The 18897-nt window shown below is 44.3% G+C and overlaps 1 protein-coding gene across 2 annotated transcripts; it reads left to right on the forward strand.

The window, feature by feature from the left end:
- The first annotated feature begins 545 nt into the window (after positions 1–545).
- CAMLG (calcium modulating ligand) lies at positions 546–14075 on the forward strand. 2 transcript variants are annotated; one of them, XM_053566999.1, is made up of 4 exons: positions 548–847; positions 3159–3619; positions 8553–8618; positions 13460–14075. In XM_053566999.1, exons 1-4 carry the CDS (start codon positions 679–681, stop codon positions 13649–13651), a joined length of 888 nt encoding a protein of 295 aa, XP_053422974.1. In that variant the 5' UTR covers positions 548–678; the 3' UTR covers positions 13652–14075. The 2 variants fall into 2 exon arrangements, with proteins under 2 accessions (XP_053422975.1, XP_053422974.1); XM_053567000.1 differs by lacking the exon at positions 8553–8618 and having other exon boundaries at positions 546–847.
- The last annotated feature ends 4822 nt before the right edge of the window (positions 14076–18897 follow it).

Genomic DNA, 18897 nt, shown 5'->3' on the forward strand with positions numbered 1-18897 from the left:
TACCTTTGACATGCGAGGTGGTTATAAGTGCTAAGGAGAAAAATAAGATGGTGAAGGGGAATGGAGAGTGTTGGCAATTTTGATAGAATGAACACGAAAGCCTTCCCCAGGAAAGTTTGATTTGAACATGAGTGAGGTCCTGAGAACAAACAAGCTGTATATTTGAAGGAAGTACAGCTCAAAACTAAGAATTACCACCAAGAAGAAATCCCAACGTAACCCTCCCTTGAGAGTCGCTCCCAGAGTTTCGTTACTCTCTCCCGCCCCCAGGAGCGAGGCCGCGGGTCAACCGCCATTTTGCTTCCGGGCACCAAATCTCGGCCGGGGATGCTCGTCGTCGGCCATCTCTCTCCCACTCCTCAGACTTGGCGCAGGCTTGCTTTAGCTTCAAGTGAACAGCAGAGGGAGCCCAATGGCAGGTTATGGATTAGTGAAGGCCCGCCCCGCGCGGGCGGACGGGTTAGCCGGCGCTGCCCTCATCAAAGATGGCGGCCAGAGCTTTGCTCGGTCCCGCCGGGCGACGCACGCGTGCTTAGCTCGCCGTCTGGGCACCGCGCTCGGGGGCGGGTCTACAGGGGGAGGAGGACGCGCGCCCTGCGGCCCTGCCTAAAGGCGACGCGCCGCAGCTGCAGCTGCTGCCGCAGCCACCGTCACCACTCCCAGATTCTGGAGGGGAGGATGGAGTCGGTGACCGTCGCTACCGACGGTGGGGACAGGTCCGGGGTCCCAGCAGGCTCAGGCTTGTCAGCTTCCCAGCGTCGAGCCGAACTGCGGCGGAGAAAGCTGCTCATGAACTCGGAACAGCGCATCAACCGGATCATGGGCTTTCACAGGCCCGCGGGCGCGGGTGAGAGCCCCTGTTTCCTGTCTCCGGTCCCTCTTTGAATCTTCAGGATCATTCTTCCCTCCCTCATACCCAAATCCGCCGACCTTTTTGACCAAGTCCTGCTCTCTGACCTCCCTGTCCCCGCCCCTTAGTAGATAACCCACGTTCAACCCACATTCACTTCTTAGCCCCAGGACGTTCCTGATCACTACCCTTAGTTTTCCTGGGGCCTAGCCCTGAGATTGTTATCACCATGGCTGCAAACCCGTGTTTCCTGAATCACTGTGAGTCCATCTGCGCGGTTTCCTTGAGAGGGACCCTTTCTTCCTCATCCATACCTTCGCCTTTTTTGAAGGGCGCACATTTTAGCACCAGACTTCTTCGTCCCGTTAGGAAGGTTGCTTTCCTTTATTGACGTTCCCGGTGTTTTTACTTCTGGTGTCTTCCCGAGCATCTACCTTCTTTTGCTTTTTCCTATATAGCTCTCGTCCGCCCAGATCAGCTTGTCTTTACTGACTCACTGTCTGGCCTACGTGGATCAGACTCTTGGGGTCATATCCCAGTATTTGTGTTTAGTGCCCTGAACACGGTTACCTACAGGTCTTATAAAAGAGGTGAAAAAGTAGGAGTGAGCATTCTTTATAGACTCAACAAGTACGACCTGCCTACCAGGGGTTTCCTCTTCTCATTAGCTCAGATTGATGCGGTTGACATTTAGAACTGCATTTAATCCTAAAGGACAGTTTCTAATTTCTCCCCAAAGACAAGCCCGGTGAGATTCTTTAAAAGTTTTTTTTTTTTTTTTTGTTTCCATGTAAGTTTCCATTGTTTCCTTTAATAACTGGCCTTTAGTCATTGGTTGCAAGCTCATTAGATTTTCAAGACTTTTGTTCTCTGAGACTTTATTTAGATACATATCTGTGAAATTGTAGACAGTTCATGTGAGCTCAAGTGAGATGTGAGAGTTCCATTTCAAATTCTTGAAGAACAAAAATTAGAAGGAACATTTTTTTCTATCAGGATATGTATTCTTTCCTATTTCTTGTATTTCTTGGCGGTACTTTTTATATTTTGCTTTGAACATTTTGTCTTTAAAAGACTTTATTTTAAGCCAGAGTAGCACCCTAAAACTACTGTAGTATCTACCAATGGCTGTTGTACTACAGAATCAGTAGTTGTAGGATATGCCACACCCTAACACTTACAGGGGTCTGGATTCAGAAATCAGATTTTATTTATTTTATTTATTTTTGTAGAGACAGAGTCTCACTTTATTGCCCTCAGTAGAGTGCTGTGGTGTCACAACTCACAGCAACCTCCAACTCCTGGGCTTAGGCTATTCTCTTGCCTCAGCCTCCTGAGTAGGTAGGACTACAGGCGCCCACCACAACGCCCAGCTATTTTTTTGTTGCAGTTTGGCTGGGATGGGGTTTGAACCCGCCACCCTCTTTATATGGGGCTGGTGCCCTATCCACTGAGCCACAGGCACCACCCCAGACATCAGATTTTAAAATACAGGTTTTAATTATTTTATATTTTTTACCATACAAGCTAGAGCAAGCAATGCAGTCCTATTTCTAGAATATGTTATTTATTAAAAATTGGTCTTGGCCGGGTGTGGTGGCTCAACGCCTGTAGTCCCAGCACTGTGGGAGGCCGAGGCAGGTGGATTGCCTGAGCTCAGAGGTTCTAGACCAGTATGAGCAGCAGTGAGCCAGAGTAAGACCCCATCTCTACTAACATCAAAAACAGCCAGACGTTGTGGTGGGTGTTTGTAATCCCAGCTACTGGGGAGGCAATGGGACAGAGCATCACCAGAGGAAGAACATTTAAAAAAGAAGAAAGAAAATGAACAACAACAACAAAAAGAGTACTTCAGGGCAGCGCCTGTGGCTCAAAGGGATAGGATGCCGGCCCCATATGCCGGAGGTAATGGGTTCAAACCCAGCCCTGGCCAAAAACTGCAAAAAAAACAAAAAACAAAAGTACTTCAAACAAAGAAGAACGAACAAGCGAGCTGAAATTAAAAATTAAAATTTTTTTAAAAATTAAAAAAAAATTGGTCTTTACAGCTTGTTTCCTCCCAAAGACCAGTTTGTCTACTAGTCTTATTTCCTACCCACAAAGTTTGAGTTTTTCCTTCTGCAGGAATACTTTTTAGGTGATACATTTTGAGGATGTAGAGGAAGGAACTAACTTTTATTTTATGCAGAATCAGTATTTATTTCATTTCAGAGATTGTGTTCTAGTTGCAGTAGCATATTTTTAAATATTAACATGTAAGAATTTTGCCGGGATATAGTAAATATGGCTTTTAAATTTCTTTTCTCAGAAGAAGAAAGTCAAACAAAATCAAAGCAACAGGACAGTGATAAACTGAACTCCCTCAGCATTCCTTCAGTCTCAAAGCGAGTAGTGCTGGGTGATTCTGTCAGTACTGGAACAACTGACCAGCAGGGTGGTGTGGCTGAGGTAAAGGGGACCCAACTGGGAGACAAATTGGACACTTTGATTAAATCATCTGAGTGCAGTAATGATGTCAACCTTGAGCTCCGGCAGCGGAACAGAGGGGACCTGACAACAGACACTGTCCAGAGAAGTTCTCGCCATGGTCTAGAACAGTACCTTTCCAGATTTGAAGAAGCAATGAAGCTAAGGAAACAGCTGATTAGTGAAAAACCCAGTCAAGAGGATGGAAGTTCAACAGAAGAGTTTGATTCCTTTCGAATATTTAGATTGGTGGGATGTGCTCTTCTTGCTCTTGGAGTCAGAGCTTTTGTTTGCAAATACTTGGTAAGAAAAAAGCTGAAAAATATTAACTAATGTAAATTGGTCATAACAAATGAGTGCTTTTAATCCATAAAATCATTGCCAGTATTAACCTAATATCTACTAGATCCATGTGGGTATTTGGAAATGTTATAAACTTCACTATCTTAGTTATAGAATCAGGTGTTCTAATTAAACATAGAGCCTAATGATAATATTTACAATTGGCTCTTTATATGTGTGTGTTTTGTAATGTTAGTTTTATATCCACAGATTCAACCTACTGTGGAATTAAAATATTTGGGAGAGGGTGATGCTTGTGGCTCAAAGAGGTAGGGCGCTGGCCCCATATACGAGAGGTGGTGGGTTCAAATCCGGCCCCTGCCAAAAACTGCAAAAAAGAAAAAAAAAATTTTTTGGGAAAGGCTCGGCACCCATAGCTCAGTGGTTAGGGCACTGGCCACGTACACTAGAGTTGGCAGGCTCGAACCCAGCCCACGCCTGCCAAACAACAATGACAACTACAACAAAAAAATAGCCGGGTGTTGTGGCAGACGTCTGTAGTCCCAGCTACTTGGGAGGCTGAGGCAAGAGAATCGCTTAAGCCCAAGAGTTTGAGGTTGCTGTGAGCTGTGATGCTATGGCACTCTACCGAGGGTGACGTAGTAAGACTCTCACACACAAAAAAAAATCTATATATATATATTTGGGAGAAAAATAAAATATTAAAAATAAAGGGCGGCGCCAGCCCCATATACACGAGGGTGGCGGGTTCAAACCCAGCCCCGGCCAAACTGCAACCAAAAAATAGTCGGGCATTGTGGCGGGCGCCTGTAGTCCTAGCTACTCGGGAGGCTGAGGCAAGAGAATCGCTTAAGCCCAGGAGTTGGAGGTTGCTGTGAGCTGTGTGAGGCCACAGCATTCTACAGAGGGCCATAAAGTGAGACTCTGTCTCTACAAAAAAATAAATAAAATAAAATAACAAAAATATGGTAAAACAACTATACAGCCTTTATGTAGCATCGGGTGTCATAAGTAATCTAGAAGTGATTTAAAGTATATGGGAGGAAATGAGTGAGTTGTATGTAAATACTACACCATTTTCTATGAGGGACTTCAGCATCTGTGGATTTTGGTATCTGAAGAGGTTCCTGGAACCTTCCTTAGATACATGTAACAGGGCAACTGTACTAAAAACTCTTTTTTTTTTTTTTTTTTTGTAGAGACAGAGTCTCACTTTATGGCCCTCGGTAGAGTGCTGTGGCATCACACAGCTCACAGCAAGCTCCAACTCCTGGGCTTCAGCGATTCTCTTGCCTCAGCCTCCCAAGTAGCTGGGACTACAGGCGCCCGCCACAACGCCCGGCTATAAAAACTCTTTTTACATACTGGGTACTATTCTAAGTGCTTTACATATGTTAGTTCATTTAATCCTCATCCTTAATGACTATACATCATTTGAATGCATGAGGAAATAAAGACTTACACCTATAATCCTAGCACTCTGGGAGACTGAGCCAGGTGGATTGTTTGAGCTTACGAGTTTGAGACCAGCCTGAGCAAAAGTGAGAGCCCCATCTCTACTAAAAATAGAAAAACTGAGGCAAGAGGCTCACTTGAGCCCAATAGTCAGAGGTTGTTGTGAGCTATGATGCTATGGCATTCTACCCAGGGCAACAACTTGAGAGTCAGACTCAAAAAAAAAAAAAGATTCACAGGTTATATCATTTTCCCAGGGTCACACAGCAACTAAGTGACATCTGAGTTTAAACCCAGCCAGTTTCATTCTAGAACCAAAGGGTTACTGACCAATTTTCAAATAATTTGAACCATTAGTATTTGGTTCCTGTGGTTCAGAAGGCATTTCAGCATTTTATAATGTGGTAGTTTTATAATGACAATCCATTTTTGTTGTACCATGATGTGGTCCTTTTGTTTTACAGTATGTGAAAGACTTCAGAAAACCATAGCTCATAGTTTAGCGTCTTGCTCTTTGAGGTATTTACATTTAGTAGTCATTTTATTTTTTTGAGACAGAGTTTCACTTTGTCACCCTCAGTAGAGTGCCTTGGCTTCACAGCTCACAGCAACCTCTAACTCTTGGGCTCAAGCGATTCTCCTGCCTCAGCCTCCCAAGTAGCCAGGACTACAGGCACCCACCACAACACCCGGCTATTTTATTATAGCAGTTGTCATTGTTTTAGCTGGCTCAGGCTGGGTTTGAATCCAGCAGCCTTGGTGTATGTGGCCAGCACTGTACCTGCTGAGCCACAGGCGCCACCCTGTGTGTGTGTGTGTGTATTTTTTTTTTTTTTTTGCAGTTTTTGGCCGGGGCTGGGTTTGAACCTGCCACCTCTGGCATATGGGGCTGGCGCCTACTTCTTTGAGCCACAGGCGCCGCCAATTTTTTATTTTTATTTTTTTTGAGACAGAGCCTCAAGCTGTTGCCCTGGGTAAAGTTGCATCACAGCTCACAGCAACCTTCAACTCCTGGGCTCAAGTGATTCTCCTGCCTCTGCCTTCCAAGTAACTGGGATTACAGGCATCTGCCACAATGCCCGGCTATTTTTTGGTTGCAGCCGTCATTGTTATTTGGCGGGCCAGGGCTGGATACGAACCCGCCAGCTCAGGTGTATGTGGCTGGTGCCTTATCTGCTTGAGCCACAGGCGCAGAGCCTTTTTTTTTTTTTAATATTTTTATTTTTTGGAGATAGAGTCTCACTGTGTCACCCTCGATAGAGTGCTTTGGTGTCACAGCTCACAGCAACCTCCGACTTCTGGGCTTAAGCGATTCTCTTGCCTCAGCCTCCTAAGTAGCTGGGGCTACAGGTGCCTGCCACAGTGCCTGGCTATTTTTTATTGCCGTTATCATTGTTGTTTAGCTGGCCCCTGGCTGGGTTCGAACCCGCCAGTCTCAGTGTTTGTGGCTGGCGCCATAACCACTGTGCTAGAGGTGCTGAACCTAGTAGTCATTTTAAGAATACCCACCATGTAGCAGTCACGTAAATAAGTTTTCCAAATAAGATTTATATCATTAAGCAAAATAATTTTTTAATAATCCTTTTTATGCAAATATTTTTAAATAGAATGTTGAACAGATTTGATTTCCTCTCTTTAATAAATTGTCAGCATCTTTATCAATGATCTTTTCAGCATTTAGTGAGCTATATATAGCTCTTTTTGTCTCTTATCTAAAAGGCTCTGTGTTTTCTTGCTTTTATAGTGGTGTCCTATTTTTGTGCCTTTTTGTGTGAGTTTTTTTGTTTTGTTTTGTTTTTTTTTTTAGAGACAAGAGTCTCACTTTGTTGCTCTCGGTAGGGCGCTGTGATGTCACAGCTCACAGCAACCTCCAGCTCTTGGGCTTAGGCAATTCTTTTGCCGCAGACTCCCAAGTAGCTGGGACTATAGGTGCCCGCCACAACTCCTGGCTATTTTTCGTTGCATTTTGGCTTAGGCCGGGTTTAAACCCACCACCCTCAGGTATGTGTGTGGTTTTTTTGTTTTTATCATCAGTTTTGAACTGTTTATTTCTCACTACTGCCATCTAGTGATGGTTGCTCCTTCATGCCATCCTAATATTTTTAATTTTAAAAGTAATTTTACAGCTTGGCATTTTTGGTGGCTAACACCTGTAATCCAAGCACTTGGGAGGCTGAGATGGGTGGACTGCCAGAGCTCACAAGTTCAAGACCAACGTGAGAATGAGACCCCATCTCTAAAAAATAGCTGGGCGCTGTGGTGGATGCCTGTAGTCCCAGCTACCTGGGAGGCTGAGGCAAGAGAATCACTTGAATCCAAGAGTTTGAGGTTGCTGTGAACTAAGATGCCATGGCACTTTACCAAGGGTGAGCAAGTGAGAGTCTGTCTCAAAAAAAAAAAAAAGTAATTATATAAATTGTTGTTTTCTTTTTCTTTTTCTTTTTTTTTTAGGGACAGAGTCTCACTTTGTCACCCTTGGTAGGGTGCTGTGGCATCACAGCTCACAGCAACCTCCAGCTCTTGGTCTTAGGCGATTCTCTTGCCTCAGCCTTCCGAGCAGCTGGCAGCTTCCACAACAGCCCGCTGTTTTTTTGTTGCAGTTTGGCCTGGGCCGGGTTTGATCCCTACACCCTCAGTATATGGGGCTGGCGCCCTACTCATTGAGCCACAGGTGCCGCCCCTTGTTTTGTTGGAGACAGTTTAGCTTTGTCACCCTGGGTAGAGTGCAGTGGGGTCATAGCTCACAGCAACCTCAAACTCCTGGGCTCAAGTGATTGACTTGCCTCAGCTTCCCAAGTCACTGGGACTACAGGCACCTGCCACAACGGCGGGAGGGTGTCTCGCTCTTGCTCAGTCTGGTCTTGAACTTGTGAGCTCAAGCAATCCACCCACCTCAACCTCCCAATAGTTCTAGGATTACAGGCCTGAGCCACCACACCTGGCCCTTATAATTGTTATTTTGATTTTTTCTGTTTTGTCTGAGAGGCCTGATCACCAAGGCATTTTATGTCTAGTAAGTATAGCTTATCATTTAAGGACCAAAAATGGTATCTGAGTTAATTCCTCGCCCCAGGGTTTACGGAATATTGGTGTTTATTTTGAGTGCTGGGCCTTTTATGTGTGCTTGCAAGATGTGAGTTAATTCTTCTCGGTAAGAAAGGTTTCACTGCATGATGTGTTACATATCTGTCACCATTTAATACTTTAATTAAAAGATAAGTTTCTATGAGACATTTTTGGGGACACTGAAAAACTGAAAAAACTGCATGACTTGTAAAACATGTCTTATGGTTAGGAAATCACATCTATTTCTTTACTTCACCGTTCTGCACAAACAAGATTACCTTTAACCACTAACATTAAGTATTTTATTATAGTTTTTGTTTAGCTTGGAATTTTATAGCTGCTGTTAGTTTGATTTATTGTGATTTGAATGATTACATGTAGATATATTTAATTTTGTCTTCTATCTTCACAGTCCATATTTGCTCCATTTCTTACTTTACAACTTGCGTACATGGGACTATACAAATATTTTCCTAAGGTAAATTAAAATGTCTTCTAAATTATGGTGGTGTATCTGGGTTGATTGATGACTAGCTAATTTTAAGAACCTAAGAATATTAGTCCTACTTGTGCTCTGAATCACTACTACTCAAACGTGTTTTCTGTCGAGAAGAGTGGCTGTTGCCTATAATCCTAGCTCTCCCGGGGCAGAGATGGGTAGATCACTTGAGCTCAGAAGATCGAGACCAGGCTGAGCAAGAACAAGACTCTGTCTCTACTAAAAATAGAAAAAAAACTAGCTGGGCATGGCGGCAGGTGCCAAGGGGATCACATGATCCCAAGAGTTGGAGGTTGCTGTCAGCTATGATGCCCCAGCACTCTACCCAGGACAAGTGAGTGAAACTGTCCTAAAAAAGGAAAGAAAGAAATATTTGGCCAATGTTACAGAATAAAATGATGATATTCAGTGATTGACTGCAGATATATACACAGTTTTACAGGGCTTGATCTGCTTGACATAGAAGATAACCTTATTTGTGTGATTGAGTTATATGGGAGTTTTTGTCAGAAAAATGGCTACTTGACTGTTTGCTTAGTCACATCTAATGGGCAGACAGAATTGTGTGGTTTTAATGGATTTGAAACATACATATATATTTAGTTTCTGGTTAATGTGAGGGTACAAACAACTAGGTAACAATGTTCGCATTGAAACATATGTTTTTGAAGGGTCAAATATGTCAAATACAAAAAGTGAAATAGTAAGGCCAGGTGCCTTGGCTCACTCCTGTAATCCTAGCACTCTGGGAGACTGAGATGGGTGGGCTTGATCTCAGGAGTTTGAGACCAGCCTGAGCTAGAGCAAGACCCCATCTCTACTAAAATAGAAATATTAGCTAGATATTGTGGCAGGGGCCTGTAGTCCCAGCTACTTGGGAAGCTGAGGCATGAGGATCGCTTGAGCCCAAGAGTTTGAGGTTGCTATGAGGTATGATGATGATGCCATGGTATCCCAAGGCCACAAAGTGAGACTCTGTCTAAAAAAAAAAGGGGGGGAAGGCAGCACCTGTGGCTCAAAGGAGTAGGGCGCCAGCCCCATATACCAAAGGTTGCGGATTCAAACCCAGCCCCGGCCAAAAACTGCAAAAAAATAAAGAAATTAAGGGTGGCGCCTGTGGCTCAGTGAGTAGGGCGCCAGCCCCATATACCGAAGGTGGTGGGTTCAAACCCAGCCCCAGCTGAACTGCAACCAAAAAACAGCCAGGTGTTGTGGCGGGCGCCTATAATCCCAGCTGCTTGGGAGGCTGAGGCAGGAGAATCGCGGAAGCCCAAGAGCTAGAGGTTGTTGTGAGTCCTGTGACATCATGGCACTCTACTGAAGGCGGTAAAGTGAGACTCTGTCTCTACAAAAAAAAAAAATAATAAAATAAATTAAAATGGTAAAGGGAAAAATGTCATTTTAATTAAAGTGTTTATTTAGAAATTTACCCTTGAAACATTGTAGTTTTGCAGTAGCAAACGTATGGAAACAACCTGTATATCCCCTAATAGGTAAAACTTACAGCATTTGGGGCAGTGCCTGTGGCTCAGTAAGTAGAGCGCCAGCCCCATATATCAAAGGTGGTGGATTTGAACCCACCCCTGGCCAAACTGCAACAAAAAAAAATAACCAGCATTGAGGTGGGTGCCTGTAGTCCCAGGTACTAGGGAGGCTGAGGCAAGAGAATCGCCTAAGCCCAAGAGCTTGCAGTTGATGTGAGCTGTGACACTACAGCACTCTACCGAGGACAACAGAGTGAGACTCTGTCTCTAAAAAAAAAAAAAAAAAAAAAAGCATATCTATTTAAAATGAGGATGCTCTCCATGTACTGATAATGGTACATTTCTCTAAGAAATATTTCTTTTTTTTTTTTTTTCTGTGGTTTTTGGCGGGGGCTGGGTTTGAACCCGCCACCTCCGGCATATGGGACCGGCGCCCTACTTCTTGAGTCACAGGCACCGCCTAAGAAATATTTCTTGCTTTTTCTTTTTCTTTTTTTTTTTTTTGAGACAGAGTCTCACTATTGCCCTGGGTAGAGTGCGGTGATATCATAGCTCACAGCAACCTCCAACTACTTGATTTGAGCAATCCTCTTGCATCAGCCTCCCAGGTAGCTGGCACTACGGGTATGTGCCTCTGTGACACCCACCTAATTTTTCTGTTTTTGGTAGAGACAGGGCCTCAATTTTGCTCAGTCTGGTCTCAAGGGTCTTAAGCCCACTTCTGAGCTTAAGCAATCCACCTCTCTTGGCCTCCCAAAGTGCTAGGATTACAGACAAGAGCCACCATGCCCTGCCTATCTTATTATTTTTTATCTAATTTATTGTCAGATATCTTCGCTTCCAGCTTTTTTTTTTTTTTTTTAATACTCCTTTAATTATTTATTTATTTATTTTTTTTGCAGTTTTTGGCCGGGTTTGAACCCACCACCTCCGGTATTTGGGGCCAGCACCCTACTTCTTTGAGCCACAGGTGCCACCCTCTAGTTTTTGATTATTACAGCTATGAAGAAGTTTCTTGTGTGAGTCTTTTTTTTTAGAAAAAGAGTCTCACTTTGCTGTCCTTGATAGAGTGCTGTAGCGTTACAGCTCACAGCAACCTCCGGCTCTTGGGCTTAGGCAATTCTCTTTCCTCAGCCTCAGCGGGACTACAGGCGCCCGCCACAACACCTGGCTATTTTTTTTGTTGCAGTTTGGCCGGGGCTGGGTTTGAACCCTCCATCCTTGGATATGGGGCCGGAGCCCTACTCACTCAGCCACAGGGGCTGCTCATTTGTGTCTTTTTATGTTCACAAACTTTTGTTTCTCTTAGGTAACTAGCTATTTACATATATATATTTTTGAGACATTCTTATTATGTCACCCTCGGTAGAGTGCCCTGGTGTCACATCTCACAGCAACCTCAAACTCTTGGGTTTAAGTGATTCTCTTGCCTCAGTCTCCCTAGAAGCTGGGACTACAGGCCCCTGCCACAACGCCCGGCTGTTTTTTTGTTGCAGTTGTCATTGTTGTTTAGCAGGCCTGGGCTAGGTTTGAACCCTCCAGCCTCAGTGTATGTGGCTGGCGCCATAACCACTGTGCTACGGGTACTGAGCCTAGCTGTTTATATTTTTAAAAATTTTTAACCATGTGACTGTATTTGGTGATATTAAATAAATAAATGAAACAAAACTTCTAGGTGTGGCGCCTGTGGCTCAAGCGGCTAAGGCGCCAGCTACATACACCTGAGCTGGCGGGTTCGAATCCAGCCTGGGCCTGCCAAACAACAATGATGGCTGCAACCAAAAAATACCAGGCATTGTGGTGGGCACCTGTAGTCCCAGCTACTTGGGAGGCGGAGGCAGGAGTATTGCTTGAGCCCAGGAGTTGGAGCTTGCTGTGAGCTGTGATGTTATGGCACTCTACCCAGGGCGACAGCTTGATTCTCTGTCTCAAACAAAAAACAAAAAAAAACTTTAGCTTTTAATGTCCTAAAATAATGAGACTAGAAAATATGTAGGAAATAAATGTTCTCTCATGCCCCAAAATACTCCAAATTGTTTACTGTAACTTACTGCATGTGTGATTAAACGTTAATTCCTTTGAATAGCAATTAAAGCCCTACAGGATGTTCCTACAATTCTCTTACAAATTACTTACTATTCTCCAATACACCTCACATTCTACTACCTCTGACTTAAGAGACTTACCTTACAATTAATTTCTCCTCTTATGCCAATCTAAATCCTGCTATCTTTGCAGTCTTGTTTTTAATTCTACTTCATTTATATAAAACACTGTAATAATTCTTTCTCCTTTGAGCCCTATGCTACTCATTACGCATATCATTCATTTAGCAGATATTTATGTCTTGTCTAGTAATGGTTTTCCTGCTTTCATTTGTGCTGTTGTATATATATTAAATTCTTTTTTAGAATTTAGAGACAATCTCACTTTATCGCCCCTCTGTAGAGTGCTGTGACATCACAGCTCACAGCAACCTCCAGCTCCGGGGCTTAGGCAATTCTCTTGCCTCGGCCTCCTGAGTAGCTGGGAATACAGGCCTCCGCCACAATGCCCTGCTATTTTTTTTTTTTTTTTGTAGAGACAGAGTCTCACTTTATTGCCCTTGGTAGAGTTCTGTGGCCTCACACAGCTCACAGCAACCTCCAACTCCTGGGCTTAAGCGATTCTCTTGCCTCAGCCTCCTGAGTAGCTGGGACTACAGGCACCCGCCACAACGCCCGGCTATTTTTTGGTTGCAGTTTGGCCGGGGCCAGGCTTGAACCCGCCACCCTCGGTATATGGGGCTGGCGCCCTACCGACCGAGCCACAGGCGCCGCCCTAGTTTTTTTGTTGTTGTTGCAGTTTGGCTGGGGCTGGGTTCAAACCCACCCCTTGGTATATGGGGCCAGCGCCCTACCCTCTGAGACACAGGCACCGCCCAATATATATTAAATTCTTATTTCTTGTTCCCAAGATGACATGTTTTTTTTGTTTTTTTTTTTTGTAGAGACAGAGTCTCACTTTATGGCCCTTGGTAGAGTGCCGTGGCCTCACACAGCTCACAGCAACCTCCAACTCCTGGGCTTAAGCGATTCTCTTGCCTCAGCCTCCCAAGTAGCTGGGACTACAGGCCAAGATGACATGTTTTTAAAACTTACAATAGTGAGAATGTTTGCTGTTGCCCAGCAGTTTGCTAATTTACATATTTATAGTAAGTATATGCTGATGTATTGATTATTTTGAAACTTAATAGTCTTGAAATCACTTAGGTAAAAATAACAGTATCGATGGTGTTTTTATAGGGCTTAAGTAGTCTGCTAAGTTGTTAAGATTAATACGAGTCTTTCTATACAGGGTGAAAAGAAAGTAAAGACAACAGTACTAACAGCTGCACTTCTGTTATCTGGAATTCCTGCTGAAGTAATAAATCGATCAATGGATACCTATAGCAAAATGGGCGAAGTCTTCACGGATCTCTGTGTCTACTTTTTCACTTTTATCTTTTGTCATGAACTGCTTAATTATTGGGGTTCTGAGGTACCATGAAGTCTGCACAACTCAGAAGCAGCAGCTTACAAAAAAAATTCTTTTCTATATTGCAGTGTGTTTAAAGGAAGCAAACTGGTTTACATCTTTTATAATTCTTTTCCTTTATAGGGCTTGTAAAATCCCCTTTATTAGGAATGGAATGGCAGTTTCCCTGATTTGAAAAGGTTGAGTTTGTTTTAGTACTGATATGAAGAATAGAGTACCAGTGTCATTAATTTTGATTTTCTTGTTTGATTAGAATCCCTATTCTATACTTTTCCCCTCACTTATTAAATTTGTAATTCCTCATTTAAGGGCTGAGCTAGTACTTAAGAGAGCAGATACATATGGACTTAGCCAGCCCTAAGGACTGCTGCTTGTATTTGTGTCACTTTGTCCTGAGAAATGAAGTCATCTTAAAAATAAAATGAAAGAAACTGAATTGTGTAACGTGAAATCTTGCACATTGTAACTTTTCTTGTTGAATTAGTATCTTAATTTTTTTTTTTTTTGTTATCAAGACAGAGTCTCTGGGCGGCGCCTGTGGCTCAGTGAGTAGGGCGCCGGCCCCATATGCCGAGGGTGGCGGGTTCAAACCCAGCCCCGGCCAAACTGCAACAAAAAAAAAAAAAATAGCGGGGCGTTGTGGCGGGCGCCTGTAGTCCCAGCTGCTCGGGAGGCTGAGGCAAGAGAATCGCGTAAGCCCAAGAGTTAGAGGTTGCTGTGAGCCGTGTGACGTCACGGCTCTCTACTGGAGGGCGGTACAGTGAGACTCTGTCTCTACAAAAAAAAAAAAGACAGAGTCTCACGGGTGGCACCTGTGGCTCAGTGAGTAGGGCGCTGGCCCCATATACCAAGGGTGGCGGGTTCAAACCTAGCCCTGGCCAAACTGCAACAAAACGTAGCTGGGCGTTGTGGTGGGCACCTATAGTCCCAGCTACTCAGGAGGTGGGAACAAGAGAATCACCTAAGCCCAAGAGCTGGAGGTTGCTGTGAGCTGTGATGTGACGGCACTCTACCAGGGTGACAAAGTGAGACTGTCTCCAAAGAGTCTCTGTCTCCAAAGAGTCTCTGTGTGCTGTGGCATCACAGTTCAAAGCAACCTCCAGCTCTTGAGCTTAAGTGTTTCTCTTGCCTCTGCCTCTCGAGTAACTGGGACTGCAGGTGCCTACCACAATGCCTGTCTTTTTTTTTTAGCAGGCGGGAGCTGGGTTCAAACCCACCAGCACTGGTGCATGTGGCTGGTGCCCTATCAACTGAGCTATGGGCGCCACCCAGTACCTTAATTTTTACTTCAGCAAAAAATATTTGTTGCTGGGTGGCGTCTGTGGCTCAAGGAGTAGGGTGCCGGTCCCATATGCCGGAGGTGGTGGGTTCAAACCTAGCCCCAGCCAAAAACCACACACACACACAAAAAAAAAAAAAAAAAAATTTTTGCTGAGCTAAGGAGTCTGTCCACCTGTCACCCAAGCCAATCAACGACTAGCAGATGAGAGATCAACAACTTCAACACTTTATTTACAGAAAAGCCAGCAATTCGTGGAGAGCAGCAGGAATAACTCCTCAAAGAATGCTCTATTCTCCTGTTTCTCTTTGTTATTTCTATACTCTAATCAAAACTAAACATTAGTAATGTTATTAATCATCATACTTTAAACAGATTCCCTCTCATAGGTTAGAGGTTACAAAATATTTCCCTATCTTAAAATGGTTATATCTTCAAAGCATTCCTACTCTAGACTAAATTTATAGTTAGTACTTTACTGAGTGTATGAAATGCACTGGGTCCTTGACTGGCACCATAGTTTTTTTTTTTTTTTTTTGCAGTTTTTGGCCAGGGCCGGGTTTGAATCCGCCACCTCCAGTATATGGGGCCTGCACCCTACTCCTTTGAGCCACAGGTGGTGCCTTAAGATTTTTTTTTTTTTTTTTTGAGACAATCTCATTATGTCACCCTTGGTTGAGTGCTGTGATGTCACAGCGCACAGCAACCTCAGACTCTTGGGCTTAAAACATTCTCTTGCCTCAGCCTCCCAAGTAGCTGGGACTACAGGCGCCTGCCACAATGCCTGGCTATGGCACCACAGTTCTTAGTGCATCCAGTCTCATGGCTTTCTCTATGATAGAAAGGAGGCCTTGCCAGTGAATGAATAACTCCAGATGGGGGCACATGGGCTTATCCAGCCCTGCCAGGGCCTATCCAGCAGCACCTTGCAAGTAATAGTTATGTAGGGTAACGGGGTGCCATCATAGTAAATGGAAGAAATGTTGAAGATCTATACGTAGTGGTTGGGTGAGGTGGCTCATGCCTGTAAAATCCCAGCACGCTGTGAGGCCAAGGCGGGTGGATTGGCTGAGCTCACAGGTTTGAGACCAGCCTGAGCCAGAGTGAGACTCTGTCTCTAAAACTAGGTGTAGTGGTGGGTGCCTGTAATTCCAGCTACTTGGGAGGCTGAGACAAGAGAATCGCTTGAGCCCAACAGTTTGAGGTTGCTGTGAGCTATGTCTCCATGGCACTCCACTGAGGGCAACACAGTGAGACTGTTTCAAAAGAGAAAAAAATAGCCTGTCTTGTGATGGGTGCCTATAGTCCCAGTTAGTGAGGGAAGAGAATCATCTGAGTTTGAGGTTGCAGTGAGCTATGATGCCATAGGACTCAACAACCTCGGGGCGACTGAATGAGACTGTCTCAAAAATAAATAAAAATAAATCTGTTCTAGCTGTAACATAAATTCTGTGATTCTAATCTAAGCAATATTCAAGTTGTGTTTGTTTTAAAAGTTAAAAACCAGCAGAGTGTGGTAGACATCTTTCTCCCTTGAATTCCAGATTGATGTATCCCTTTACATTGCTGCTATCTCTTGGATATCTAGTAGGCATATCAAAGATCACATGACTGAAACACCAGTGACTTTTCTCCAAATCTGCTATGTCTTATCTCCACAAATTCACAACAATCCACAAAAGCTCTGTTCATCTTCATTTCCTTCCTTTCCCTCAGCTCACATCCAATTTATTAGTGATTCAAGAACTGCCTCCAGAAAACAATCCAGATCTGACCACTTACCATCCCCACTGTTTAAGACACTAGTGATTTTCTATGATTTGTAAACTGAAATCCACAGTCCTTACCTATGGCCCATATCCAAGCAATTTACAGTAACTCAAAATGCTTGGCCCTCCTTGGTGTCTAGCCTGTTTTTACCCTTAGCAGGGACCACCAGACTCTCCAGTTTCTACCCTTCAATGCTACTCACTATTGCTACATGTGAGCAAGCCACACGGGAGAAGCAGAAACTCCCCTTACTCCTTGGTTTGCTTTTTTAAAAAGACAGGCCAGGTGTGGTAGCTCACTCCTCTAATCCTAGCAGTTTAGGAGGCCAAGGTGGGAGAACCGCTTGAGGCCAGGAGTTTGAAACCACCCTGAGCAAGAGCTCAGACTTCATCTCTATAAAATTGGGCGGCGCCTGTGGCTCAGCGGGTAGGGCGCCGGCCCCACGTGCCGAGGGTGGCGGGTTCAGGCCCAGCCCTGGCCAAACTGCAACAACAAAAAAATAACCGGGCGTTGTGGCGGGCGCCTGTAGTCCCAAGCTACTTGGGAGGCTGAGTCAGGAGAATCGCCTAGGCCCAAGGATTTAGAGGTTGCTGTGAGCTGTGGGACACTACGGCACTCTACTGAAGGCGATAGGGTGAGACTCTGTCTCTACAAAAAAAAAAAAAAGGAAAAATTAGGTCAGGCGATAAGGCTCACATCTGTAATCCTAGCACTCTCGGAGGCCAAGGTGGATGGATTGATTGAACTCAGGAGTTCAAGACCAGCCTGAGCAAGAGCAAGAGCTAGACCCCTCTCTACTAAAAATAGGAAAAACTAGCCAGGTATTATGGTGGGTGGCTGTAGTCACAGCCATTCCAGAGGCTGAAGCAAAAGGATTGCTCAAGCCCAAGAGATTGAGGCTGCTGTGAGCTGTGATGATGCCATAGGACTCTTCCCAGGGTGACAGAGGTGTTAATAAAAGGTAAAAATTAGGCTCGGAGCCTGTAACTCAGCGGCTAGGGCACCAGCCACATACCCTGGAGCTGGCAGGTTCGAATCCAGCCTGGGCCTGACAAACAATAATGACAATTACAACCAAAAAATAGCCAGGTGTAGTGACTGTAGTCCCAGCTACTTGGGAGCCTGAGGCAAGAGAATCGCTTAAGCCCAAGAGTTTGAGGTTGCTGTGAGCTGTGACTCCACTGCACTCTATCAAGGGTGACATAGACTCTGTCTCAAAAACAAAACAAAAAGGTAAAAATTATACAAGTATGGTAGTCTTATTTGAGGTTGCAGTAAGTCTAGCCCTGGTGACAGAGCAAGACTATGTTTCCCTAAATAAATAATAAATAAAAGGAAAACAATTTTTTTTTTTTTGGAGACAGAATCTCACTTCATTGACCTCGGTAGAGTACTGTGGTGTCACAGCTCACAGCAACCTCCAGGCTCTCGGGTAGCTGGGACTACATGTGCCTGCCATAACGCCTGGCTATTTGTTTGTTGCAGAATGGCCCAGGCTGGGTTTGAACCTGCCACCCGCGGTACATGGGGCCAGCGCTGCCCCGGGGAAAAAAAGTTATTGAGGAAAAATTTACATACTGTAAAACACTACATTGAAGCGTACAGATCAATGAATTTTGAAAAATGTACAAATTGAGACTTTTCTTCATCATCTTTGTGTGAGAAAATAAAATAGTAGAGAAGTATTTAAAGTAAAAATGATAGCCTCTCCTCAAATCCATTACACCTTTCTTTTTTTTTTTTTTTTTGGAGAGAGTCTCACTTTGTCGCCCTCGGTAGAGCGCTGTGGCGTCACAGCTCACAGCAACCTCAGATTCCTAGGCTGAAGCGATTCTCTTGCGTCACCCTCCCGAGGGGCAGGGACTACAGGCGCCTGCCACAACGCCGGACCATTTTTAGAGACGCAGATTCGGTCTCACTCTCATTCAGACTGATCTCGAACCTATGAGCTCAGGCAATCCACTCGCCCCGGCCACCCTTTTGTTTTGTTTTTTTATTTTTCTTTTTTTGCGGTTTTTGGCGGGGCTGGGTTTGAACCCACCACCTCCAGCATATGGGGCCGGTGCCCTACTCCTTTGAGCCACAGGTTTGGTTTTGTTTTTAAAGCTGGTCATTGCAGGCAATGTTGAGGACCATTATAATCTTTTGCTTATGTATTTTTAGTTCCTCAGTGAGGCTCTTCTAAAATCTCACCTCAAAGATCACTTAT

Source organism: Nycticebus coucang, chromosome 17, assembly GCF_027406575.1.
Source record: "Nycticebus coucang isolate mNycCou1 chromosome 17, mNycCou1.pri, whole genome shotgun sequence".
NCBI lineage: Eukaryota > Metazoa > Chordata > Mammalia > Primates > Lorisidae > Nycticebus > Nycticebus coucang.

What these genes read in the sequence shown, in the direction of transcription:
- CAMLG (XM_053566999.1), top strand. Translation starts at nt 679, where the DNA reads ATGGAGTCGGTGACCGTCGCTACCGACGGTGGGGACAGGTCCGGGGTC. An exon ending in TCACAGGCCCGCGGGCGCGG is followed by an intron (nt 848 to 3,158) that starts GTGAGAGCCCCT and finishes TTCTTTTCTCAG; the next exon opens with AAGAAGAAAGTCAAACAAAA. An exon ending in TATACAAATATTTTCCTAAG is followed by an intron (nt 8,619 to 13,459) that starts GTAAATTAAAAT and finishes CTTTCTATACAG; the next exon opens with GGTGAAAAGAAAGTAAAGAC.